The sequence below is a fragment of the Somniosus microcephalus genome, chromosome 11 (genome assembly GCF_052327205.1).
Source record: "Somniosus microcephalus isolate GS21.2 chromosome 11, FLI_Smic_1.0, whole genome shotgun sequence".
Classification (NCBI taxonomy): Eukaryota; Metazoa; Chordata; class Chondrichthyes; order Squaliformes; family Somniosidae; genus Somniosus; species Somniosus microcephalus.
Window position 1 is genome coordinate 147673285 of NC_140997.1, and position 12699 is coordinate 147685983.

Below are 12699 nucleotides of genomic sequence, written 5' to 3' on the forward strand. Positions count from 1 at the left end.
TCCTCCTCATTTCAGTCCTAAATGGCTTACCCCTTATCCTTAGACTATGACCCCTGGTTCTGGACTCCCCGGCCATCAGAAACATCCCTCCTGCATCTAGTCTGTCCAGGCCTGACAGAATTTTATAGGTTTCGATGAGATCCCCTCTCAATCTTCTAAACTCCAGTGAATATAAGCCCAATCGACACAATCTCTCCTCATACGTCATTCCTGCCATCCCAGGTATCAGCCTGGTGAATCTTTGCTGCACTCCTTCCATGGCAAGAACGTCCTTCCTCAGGTAAGGCGATCAAAACTGCACACAATACTCAAGGTGTGGTCTCACCAAGGCCCTGTACAACTGTAGCAAGACATCCTTGTTCCTGTACTCGAACCCTCTTGCTACGAAGGCCAACATACCATTTGCCTTCTTAACCGCCTGCTGCACCTGCATGCTTACCTTCAGCGACTGGTGCACAAGAACACCCAGGTCTCTTTGCACTTCTCCTTCTCCCAATCATGATCTGCCTTCCTGTTTTTGCCACCAAAGTGGATAACCTCACATTTATCCACATTATAGTGCATTTGCCATGTTTCTGCCCAATCACCCAACCTGTCCAAATCGTACTGGAGTTTCACGACATCCTCCTCACAGCTTACCCTCCCACCCAGCTTTGTGTCATCTGCAAATTTGGAGATATTACATCCAATTCCCTTGTCCAGATCATTAATATATATTGTGAACAGCTGGGGTCCTAGGACCGATCCTTGCGGTACCCCACTAGTCACTGCCTGCCACTCGGAAAATGACCCGTTTATTCCAACTCTTTGCTTTCTGTCCGCCAACCAGTTCTCTATCCAAGTCAATACCTTGCCCCCAATCCCATGTGCCTTAATTTTGCACGCTAATCTCTTATGTGGGACCTTATCGAAAGCCTTCTGGAAGTCCAAATGCACCACATCCACTGGTTCTCCCTTATCTATTTTACCAGTTACATCCTCAAAAAATTCCAGTAGATTAGTCAAGCATGATTTACCTTTTGTAAATCCATGTTGACTTCTTTCTCTTACGCGTGCTTCTATGAGGTGCTACCTCTGTGGCTTCAGCAGAGGTAGAGGCGGCTTGCTCACTTCCCTGATGCGACTGCTTAGACGCTTTTGGCAGATGTCCTCTGGGTTTTGGAGCCTATGATTGCCCTGCCAAAGTCTGCTCCTCCTACAACTCTGCAGGGGCAGACTCGGCCATCGCTGTCCGAGGAGGCATCTGGGGCTCTGACTGAGGGGGGGCAAAGGGGGAGAAGTGTAAGCGTTTTGAGAGGAGCCCACACTTCCCTCTCCCCTCTCACCATCATCCCTCTCCTGGGCCACCCGCACTTCCCTGCTAGCAAGGAGCTGGAAAGCACCTTGCTGCACAACAGTGGGGCCATAAGGAACCCCGTCTACATTGACATCCCTCCTAGACAGGAGGTCTATGAGCCTCTGCCATCTATGCTCAATAGAGACCATGTGCTCCTGTGAGTGGCGTATTTGCTGCTCCATGCAGGTGGCCATCCTACAGTCATCATCACCTGTGACACGGTGATGCTCATGTTGGAGATGGACTCCTCCATTTTCTGAACATTTGCAGACATCGCGCTCTCAAAACCTGTCAGAGCCTCCTGCACTTCTTGCTGCACCTCCAGGATTACCCTCTTTCCCAATGGCCCCCAATGCTCAGCGTCTGCATGCTGCTGCGCAGAGCTGGGAGCATCTTGTGCCCTCTGGCGAGGAGTCTCCACTGCTGTCCCTGTCTCCACCGTCTGCTCTTGCTCACTTGTGAGTTGTGAGACACCAGGTGACAACACTACTCTATCTCGCATGGGACCCACCGAGGTGTGCGTATCTGCGCTGGTGCTGGGTGCGCTTATGTCTGCTCTGTCAAAGGCTGGAGGCTCCTCTGAGGAGTTGTTTTCCTCTTCCACCTGGACAGTGGGGGGCGGGCTGGGGGAGGGTGCTCTTGATGGACCTGTGGGAGAGTAAAGAGATGAGTTAGATATGCCATATAATACCATTATGCACATGATGACCATTCAATGTCTGCTGAAATCAGTCCCCATATGAGTGACTGATGTATGCCACGTAGCTGTATATGTACTTCTGTCACCAGGTTGCTGAGATGTCCTGCTCGCTCCGTCTCCTACCTCCAGCTGCTCGGCGACTCCAGATATTTCTAAAGCAGCCTCCTCTTCTGTTATAAGGTTTGTAAATGATGGAAGGCCACCATCGGTTCTCTCCCTCTCCCTCGTATTCACAGAATCACAGAAACCCCACAGTGCAGATAGAGGCCATTTCGGCCCATCGAGCCTGCACCGACACATATCCCACCCGATCCCCGTAACCCCTACACCAACACATATCCCACCCTATCCCCGTATTTAATCCCCCTAACACTAAGGGTCAATTTATCATAGCCAATCAACCTAACCCGCACATCTTTGGACTGTGGGAGGAAACCGGAGCACCCGGAGGAAACCCACGCAAACACGGGGAGAATGTGCAAACTCCACACAGACAGTCACCCAAGGCCGGATTCGAACCCGGGTCCCTGGCGCTGTGAGGCAACAGTGCTAACCATTGTGGGCTCTTTTTTCCTGCAAGGAGGGAAAGAAGAGAAGGTTGAGTGAGAGTGATGGAATGAGTGTAAGGAATGGATGAGTTACATCTTTTGAGGGAGACTATGATGGAGTGGGGTGGCAAAGCCAAGTGGCCTCCTTGTGTGTTGTTAGTTGGTATGGGATTGCATTAGGATGAGGGTGAGTGTGAAGGGTGGCTCGTCAGATGGGGATGTGATATGGGTGGAGGTGCAAGGTATGTTGGTGTGAGTAAGGATGTGCAGGAGTAGGGTAGGGAAGGCAGAGTGATGAGGATGTGATGAGAGGCACAGCAGGATGAAGTTGAGTGTGGCTTTGTACTCACCTTTCCTGATCTAATGAGATCATTGAAATGTTTGCGGCACTGCACCCAGGTCCTCCTAAACACATCCCTGCTGGTGACCTCCTCTGCAATCTCCAACCAGGCTATTTTTGTCTCCTGGGGAGGTCTATTCCACCCATTAGAAGGGAAGAGGACCTCCCTGCGTGCTCTGACTCCCTCCACAAGCATATGGAGGGAGTCATCGGAGAACCTGGGTGCAGCCCTCTGCCTCTGTGCAGTCATTTACAAAGTGTTTGCAGCACTCCAATACTGTAGCACAGTGACTGCACACTCCTAGATGAACCTTCAAATGCAATGTTGTCATGTCTCCTTTAAATAACCAGGCTGAAAACACGTCATCAATGATGTCATCAGACCTGCACCATTTAATTGAGCCGGGTAATGTGCAGGGCAGGCTTAACAGGCCCCATTAACGCAAAGTCGTTTTCTGAAGCGCGATGGAAGCAGCAACGGGGTCGCGAACCGCCATGGCGACCGCCCACATCCGACCCCCTCAGGTAAGGAAAATTCCAGCCAATGTCTCGAGTCTCTCCTTATAACTATGGTTCACCATTCAAAGGATCAGAGAGTGATGTCCAATATCCCAGAGTTAAATCAATGCCCAGCCTTAGCATCAAAGGCAGGTTTCATTCCCTAGTCTTTTAGACCAGACCGTTTATTGATCCTTTTGAAATATTTAGCCAAGACCAATGAACTATGCAACTGAGCTCCAACACGAGTGGCTTGACAGGACCAGCTCAGCCAATCAGTGTGTTGTACAAGGGTGGCACGCCGTCACATCTCATCTCCTATGCATTGTAACTCAAGAGAGTTGAGAGGCTCACACCCATGGTGCCCTGCATGTAAATTACTGATCTCAGTCGTACCATGGAGAGGGAGGGAAAACTGAAGGGAGAGTCACCCTCAGCCATGCATCTGCTCATGACCCGTGGGACCGGGAGCAGTCAGTCAGAAACTACGGAGAAGGAACGTGGAGAAAGCATTAAATAAATGATTTTCTACTTGTCCAGCCAAACTCAAAGCACTAAACATACAGCAGAAGTTGAATTACTTGAGTGTTGGCAGGGCAAGGGCACTTTACCTCAAGAGTTCAGCAATTCAGTGATTTTAAAAAAGATTTAAAAGCATAACTCTACAGGAACCACCAATTGGCTAGGGTTTTCAGACAATGATTTGACCAGAGATGGGGTGGATCCCAAACACCAGACAAAACCAACCAGGGATCCACGCGAGACATCTTTTGAAAGAGCGAGTTGTATCCACTGTAGGGAACTCTATGTTTTGTGATATGACAAGCTGGCAATAGGCTGGTTTGAGGTGGGGGGGGGGGGAATTATAGTAATAATGAAAACTGATCAATATTCTGTCCCACCCCTCAACTTTCTCCTCTCCTCATCCTGAGTTTCACGGGTAACTCCTGTTACTCACCCTATTGGCCATAACACCTGAGTGAAGGGAGACTGTGAGTGACCATGGATAGTGTCAGAGTCAGGCCTGATCTTTTCCTCATCGACTGAGGGTTACTGGATAACAATCGGGAAGCCCGGCTCTATAATTTTGTTACTGAGTTACTTCACCCCTCCTACTCCTTTACAGGCCCTCCCCTCCCGCCCCGAAGACAAACATTATTTCCTCGGTGTGCGGGCAGGCAACCTAATCCCTTTCTATCAAGATGGTGCTCTGGAGCTGATCACTTGGCGGGGGGCGGGGGCGATATGTCCAGCCAGCATTCGCTCAGTATAGCACCCGAAAGGGCGGTAGAGGCAGAAAACCCAATTGCATATAAAAAGTGCTTGTATATGCACTTGAAGTGCCGTAACCTACAGGGTTACAGGCCAAGAGCTGGAATGTGGGATTAGGCTGGATAGCCCTTTTTCGGCCGGCACAGGCACGATGGGCCAAATGACCTCCTGTTGTGTCCTAAATCTCTATGATTCTTTGACTAGGTATAGATCGGGCCTCCATTATCTCAACACGCCATGGTGTCTATAGTACCTTGGAGTGTGTGGAATATCGCAGGAGCCCAGTCTCAGCCTGGTAGAGCTGCTGTATCTTCTCACTATTCTGTAAAATATCGAGAAGTGTGCTTCTCCTTGACTATTCTCGATGTGTTTTCATTCTTCTGGGGGCGGAGGCAAAAAAACTATAGGAAACCAATCAAAGAAATAAAGGAAGGCAAAGTACGGTGTACAGAACTGGGGAGTCCTAATTATATTAAAGCTCACTAATCTCGGCTATTAATCGATAGTTTATTCTGGCTCTGCATGGACCATTCCCATGGTCTAACCAGAGTGACTGAGATAGAATGAGCTCTCGTGGATTTGTTCCACTCCTGGGCTTTCAGCACCATCTGCTGACTGAAATAGCGCCTGCTGGTTGTGACCAACCCCTGTATCCAACCTGTGATGTTAAACAGAGGACACTCGGAGACAGGGCAAAACGCCCCTGTTTCATTTTCCTCTTTTAACAGTCATTTGTAGCAAGTCAAGGACAGGAAAACTTACCCTCTCATCCCTCTAGTACCCTCGCTCTCCGGGCCCAGAATCTGACTGCATCTGACCTCCCCTAATGCCTTTATCTCTATGACCTTACCTGGGGGATTATTCCAAATTCTTATCACCCTTTGCATAAAAAGAATCTGTTTTAAATTTACTTTTAACTAATTTATATTTATATGCTCTGGGCCTACTGGCCTGGCTTACTCTGAAGTAACTTTCTGAGTTTACCTTTTATAACTGTTAATATACCTCAGTGAGGCCCTGACTGGACCACCTTCCTCTTAGACTGTAGAGTTTCCTGCCCACCTGTATGCTTCAGAGACATGGACCATGTCCAGCAGGCACCTCAAAGCACTGGAGAGGTACCACCAACGCTGCCTCTGCAAGATCCTGCAAATCCATTGGCAGGATAGGTGCACCAACGTCAATGTTCTCGCTCAGGCCAACATCCCCAGCATCGAAGCTCTGACCACGCTCGATCAGCTCCAATGGACGGGCCACGTTGTCCGCAAGCCCAATACGAGACTCCCAAAACAAGTGCTCTACTCGGAGCTCCAACACGGCAAGAGAGCCCCAGGTGGGCAGAGGAAACGCTTCAAGGACACCCTCAAAACCTCCTTGAAAAAGTGCAACATGCCCACTGACACCTGGGAATCCCTGGCCCAAGACCACACAAAGTGGAGGAGAAGCATCCGGGAAGGAGCCGAACACCTCGGGTCTCTTTGCCGGGAGCAAGTGGAAACCAAGCGCAGGCAGCGCAAGGAGCGCACATCAACCCAAGCACCCCACCCCCCTGCCCCTTCAACCACCATCTGCCCCACCTGTGACAGAGACTATAGGTCCCGCATTGGACTCATCAGTCACCTGAGAACTCATTTTTAGTGTGGAAGCAAGTCATCCTCGGTTCCAAGGGCCTGCTTAAGAAGAAGAGTTTCTCTGACTTTCCCCGTAACTCAGTTCCTTTATTGTTCTTGTGGAAAGTCTTCTCAATTCCTTTTGAAAGCTTATTTTGCAAGCTCTCCTTGCTCTGGTCCTCCCAACCCTATGCACCAACTGCAGCCGAGCCAGCGCCTCCGCAAGTCCTGCTCCTCGGCCAGCTGCTGAGGTCCTTGTGAGAACAGCCACCGGTCTACCAGAGAAATCCGACCCGCAGCCACGGTGCGACCAGAGGAGCGAGATTCACAGTCACCCAAGGAATCAGACACACCGGACAGTCCAGCACCCAGCCAATAGATATCCCGGGACAGGAGCCAAAGATAGATATACAGCTTCTAGCCCAGGGGGGGGAACTCTGACAGAATGGTGGAAAGCACACTGCAAAAAAAATTAAGCCGGGCATCGCAGTGGCTGAATGGGTGAATATGTCACCACCAGGCGTGGTATTGAGCTATACAAAGCAGGAAGTGTCCTTGGGACATAGGAGCAGGAGGAGGCTATTCAGCCCCTTGAGCCTGTTCCACCATTCAATGAGATCATGGCTGATCTATATCTCACCTCCATTGACCCGCCTTTGATCCATATGGGTCATTTTCGGGTTGGCAGGCTGTAACTAGTAGAGTACCGCAAGGATCAGTGCTTGGGCCTCAGCTATTCATAATCTATATTAATGATTTGGAAGAGGGGACCAAATGTAATATATTCAAGTTTGCCGATGATACAAAGCTGGGTGGGAGTGTAAGTTGTGAGGAGGATGCAAAGAGGCTTCAAGGGGATATAGACAGGTTAAGCAAGTGGGCAAGAACATGGCAAATGGAACATAATGTGGAGAAATGTGAAGTTATTCACTTTGGTAGGAAAAATAGAAAAGCAGAGTATTCTTTAAATGGTGAGAGATTGGGAAATGTTGGTGTTCAGGGGCCTGGGTGTCCTTGTACACGAATCGCTGAAAGTTAATATGCAGGTACAGCAAGCAATTAGGAAAGCAAATGGCATGTTGGCCTTTATTACAAAAGGATTTGAGTACAAGAGTAAAGGCGTCTTAATGCAATTATACAGGGCCTTGGTGAGACCACACTTGGAGTATTGTGTACAGTTTTGGTCTCCTTACCTAAGGAAGGATATACTTGCCTTAGAGGGAGTGCAACAAAGGTTCACCCAGACTGACTCCTGGAATGGGGGGATTGTCCTATGAGGAGAGATTGGGTAGATTAGGCCTATATTCTCTAGAGTTTAGAAGAATGAGAGGTGATCTCATTGAAACATACAAAATTCTTACAGGGCTTGACAGGGTAGATGCTGGGAGGATGTTTCCCCTGGCTGGGGAGTCTAGAACCAGGTGTCACAGTCTCAGAATAAGGGGTCGGCCATTTAGGACTGAGATGAGGAGAACTTCTTCACTCAGAGGGTGGGGAATCTTTGGAATTCTCTACCCCAGAGGGCTGTGGAGGCTCAGTTGTTGAGTATATTCAAGACAGAGATCGATAGATTTTTGAATATTAAGGGAATCAAGGGATATGGAGATAGTGCAGGAAAGTGGAGATGAGGTAGAAGATCAGCCATGATCTTATTGCATGGGGGAGCAGGCTCGATGGGCCGAATGGCCTACTCCTGCTCCTATTTCTTATGTTCTTATCGCTTGATAACACCACACAACAAAATTCTATCAATCTCAGTCTTGAAAATTTTCAGTTGACCCCCAGCATGGTGGAAGGGTGTTCCAAATGTCCACGATCCTTTGTACGAAGAACCGCTTCCTGATTTAACTCCTGAATGGCCTAGATTATGTCACTTTGTTCTGGACACCCCCATCAGACGAAATAGTCTCTCTGCGTCTACCCTATTTAATCCTTTTATCATTTTAAACACTTTGATTAAATCACCCCTCAACCATCTAAACTCAAGGGAATACAAGCTACGTTTATGCAGCGCATCCTCATAAATTAACCCTTTAAGTCTTGGTTTGATCTCTGGTCTGTGCTGCGTCAACATTACAATTCGCCTCAATCCCCACATCACTAAGCGAGGCTGGAGCAGGGAAAGATCAGTCAGGGATGATAGCAAAATACTGCGGATGCTGGAAATCCGAAATAACAACAGAAAACGCTGGAAAAACTCAGCAGGCCAGGCAACATCCGTGGAGAGAGAAACAGAGTCAACGTTTCAGGTCGATGACCCTTCTACAGGTTTCTGATGAAGGGTCATCGACCTGAAATGTTAACTCTGAGTTTTTCCAGCGTTTTCTGTTGTTATTAAAGATCAGTCAGGGTTCCTGTAGGAAAGTACTTGTGTGCGGACAACGGGTGATGACAGGATCAGCCCTGCCTGCCGTTCGCTCCACAGTTGAATAGCTCGCCAACACTCACCTGCTAGGCGCATACATGAAGAGCAGGGGCTTGGGTGAGTTTCCAGAGGGAGCCGATGAAACTCCATCTCCAGGCGAGAAAGTGTCTCTTGTTTGGCTCAGGAGGCTCATGTGGAGCAAGATGTTTTGTTATCTCATTACGGTAAACTCTTGTTTAAACGGCACGTAATCATCCAGAATACTTTAATAACCGACAAAATAGATAACCGGTAATCTTGCCGAATCCATCCAGCACTCGTTTTGCCGAGTCCGAGTCTCCCGCGGTAGCCGAGTTAGTCAGTGGTTTTTATTTTTGTTTGTGTTAAAAATTGCATTGGTAGGTATACCTCTCTGTTATCCAGAATGTTTCATCAACCGGCACCATCTTGGTCCCATAGGTGCCAGATAAGAAAGAGTTTACTATATTTAGCAAAGTGTTTCCTACCATTGATGTTATGCTAACTTGACTATAATTCTCTGGATTCGTGCTATCTCCTGTTTTGAAGATAGGAATTCGTTGTCCACCAGTCCTCTGGCACTATTCCTTTTTGAATTGAATTTTTATATATGGATACTAGTGCCCTTTTAACAACAACATTTATACACCGCCTATAATCTAGCAAAACATTCCAAGGCGTTTCACAGGTGCGTTATCAGACAAAATTAGACATCAAGCCACGTAAGGAGATATTGGGGGGAATATTAACCTTAAAAAAAGAGAGGTTTGGAGCGTGGAGGTAGTTAAATTGTTAAAAATGGGATTCCCGACCTGATCCCGCCTCCAACCCGCCCAATTCCGGTTTTAACAGAGGCGGGACGGGGTGGGTGGGGGGGTGAGGCGGGGAGGCCAGGCGACCAACCCGCTCCCAGGGGATGGAACGTCAATTTAAATATTATAATGGGGCTAGAATCATAGAATGGTTACAGCACAAAAGGAGGCTATTCAGCCCGTTGGGCCTGTTGGTGAAAAATAAATTCACTCGAGTCTGTCTTAAAGTAAAAGTACACAGTTTATTAACAGAACATTCTGGGAGAAGACCATAGACCCCGCGGTCTAGTGATACCCTTCTCGTTCTCTCTCGGTTGGTACAGCTTTTTATTCCATTTTCATCCAATCATATTGTATTACAATAATCACCTGATCACATATGGCATTTTTATTCTTTTCAGTATTAGTCATGCTTGTGTGGTTAAAGGTTAGTTACATCTTACTATGCCTTTGGTCACAGGTCAAATTCCCATGACCCCTATATTCTGCTGTGTCTATAAATTTAGCTAAAGCAGCACATTTCTTATCGCTTACTCAGAAAGCCCTCTAGACTGTTCTTTTTACATTAAACACACACATTCTGCCTTGTCCCGCAGCTGCGTCTTATCTTCTGCACACTGTCCTTGTACAGGACTTGCGAAAGTAGCACTTTTCCAGTCTGTACTGTTTTAGTTCTGCTTTTTCACATAAGAAAGTAGCACTTTTCCAGTCTGTACTGTTTTAGTTCTGCTTTTTCACATAAGAAAGTAGCACTTTTCCAGTCTGTACTGTTTTAGTTCTGCTTTTTCACATAAGTCAGTTGTTATTGTGAAACTTCTTATCGCCACCTGGTTCCTTTTAGCTCTTGTTCATCTGCACATGACCCCCACTCCTTTGTTCTGATTTTAATTTTGCTGGCATCACTTAATTAGTGGTTACCTCGGCTGTCTGCTGCATCGGTAATTCTGAGAGGGTTCATTTTAACCCCTTCAGTCCCTCCTGTTGGTCCCGCACCAAATTTAGATTTTGGCTAGGGATACCAACTTCTTTTCCACTTTTACCATCCCCGGGATTACTCCTATACTGATAGCTTAAACTTAGTACCTAAGTTCGTCTTTCCCCTCTGTCTATCTTGTTGTGTTAGGCGTGGTAGTCTGTGCAAATGACCAAAGAACTTTACATGTATGTTCCTATCTCTATCAGTTCATTATCCCGCATTAACTGTTCGGTTTCTGGCTCAATATCAATTATATCAACTATAGCAACTGGCATTATTCGGGACACAGCTACCCTACAACATGCATTCAAAACCATCATCATAACACAAAATAATACTACAACTATAATAACAATTATAAGTCCATGCGTCAGATATGAACCCCAAGATCCTCCAAATAGCCAACTCCACCAGCCTTCCCCTGGGGTTTTGTACAATTTCTTCACCTCCTTTTGTATGTGCTCAGCCAGACTAGTTATATTTTCTGAACTGTCCGGGATATAAGTGCAACACTCAGCGCCGATCATTGCGCATGTCCCGCCCTCGTTAGCCAGTAGATAATCAAGGGCCATTCTATTCTGGAGAGCTACCATTCGTATGGCCACCATTTCTGTGCTCATCTCTACCAGGGCTTCCGCTGTATCATTTCCAACTTGTTCCAATATGTCCGCCACTAGCTTTATTTCCGTTATCGCTCTGTCTACCCCATACATAGGGAACATTATAGCTCCGAACCTTTCGGCTTCCGTTATTTCCCTTTTGCCTCGGGATTTTGTCCCAATTCCAGGGTGTCCCCTGAGGCTGTCAAGGTGATGTATATAGGGCACCACATATCCCAGATAGCACGAGCCCGTCCAGTCTTGGGGCAGCCAGGAGTAAGCTTTATGCCCACAAATAAAATACGTGCCGTTGTATGTCGTGTAGTTTGTCCATACATTGTTCATCTTGGTGACCTTGCCCTCCCAGGGACCCCCACTGGTTTTGTTCGGGGTCCGGCTAACGTTCCATTGTCCAAAGGTCATCAGGTCACCTTGGTTACTACTGTTAACCGTCTGCAAGGGATATCGCTGTTCACAGTGGCTCCATCCCACCCCCTGTCCTCCTGTTTTATTTTGTTCTAAACATACCGGTCCTCGGGGCCTTCCGGCTCCCGAGCTGTTGGTGAGGACCAAGAATGGGGGTTGTTGAGTCCGATTATATTTAGGCTGGTACCATCCCTTGAAAGCGGTGAGGCTGTAACCTGCACTTCTCCAGTCCCCTGCTTCTAACTTCTGTCTAAACCCTTGCTCTTCAAGAGTCCCATTGGTATCGTTTTGGCGAATTAACCACTCGGCCATCTCCGATTCATTAAAGGGGACCGGTCACAAGGGAATTCCCCCTTTACTATGTATTGGCACATGTGAGCACACCCAACACGAACTTAGGTTCATATTCTTTGCATTGACATAAACATATACAAGAACGTATTTATGTGTAACTCTCTTTCCCATAATGATCTCCCCTTTCGATATTCCCGGGCTGCTGAGCACCGCAAGTTAATGGGGCAAGGAGTGTCCCCGCATAGGACAGTCCAATCACTCCTGCCAGTCAATTGAGTCCTCAGACCTCTGATCAACCAGGCTGTAGTCTCAGTTTCTAGTTCCAGCCTCCAATCCTCTCGGCTTTCGTCGTTATAAGCTGAGCAACGAACTGTGTCTTGGTTACACAGTCTTATGGGATTCCGTCGCCAGGGAAGGCACTTGTTTTTGAACGGGGTAATGTCCATCACGCATACCGCAACTACACTAATATATATAAGCATTTTCATCTTTTTACTCTATGTTAACAACGTCCCAAAGGCTATATCGCCAACCTAACTATTTGTTGCTTGTAGATTCTGTTTTTCCTGCAGGAATACATAGATACATAATCATTAATTCGGCTCCCCCATCACAATCATTTGGATTCCTTCCTCTCTTTCAACTGGCCGGGGTTGAGGTCAGTGGGATTGTTCCCAGACGTACTTCAAAATCCACCCCAAAGTGTATCCCATTAGGATAATGCATATAGTCCAGACCAGTACCCGTACCAGCGCCCATTCCCATTCCTTATACTGTCTCCAATATTCCTCGCTCTCTGTAAATGGTATTTGCTCTGGTGTAGTCATCTCTGTACTGGTGAGCGGTTGTAGACCTTTAACTGTGTCCAGTGCTTCCACCGTCCCATGCCCTTTATATCAACACAA

The 12699-nt window shown here is 47.5% G+C and overlaps 1 protein-coding gene across 1 annotated transcript; it reads right to left on the reverse strand.

Annotated features, from left to right (window-relative positions):
* Positions 1-10451: 10451 nt before the first annotated feature.
* On the reverse strand, positions 10452-11812 carry LOC147110938 (endogenous retrovirus group 3 member 1 Env polyprotein-like). Its single transcript, XM_085999983.1, has one exon. The coding sequence runs from the start codon at positions 11810-11812 to the stop codon at positions 10655-10657; it is 1158 nt and encodes a 385-aa protein (XP_085856109.1). The 3' UTR covers positions 10452-10654.
* Positions 11813-12699: the final 887 nt, after the last annotated feature.

Excerpts from the sequence above, each read along its gene's own strand:
- LOC147110938 (XM_085999983.1), bottom strand. The coding sequence starts at position 11,812 with ATGGCCGAGTGGTTAATTCGCCAAAACGATACCAATGGGACTCTTGAA.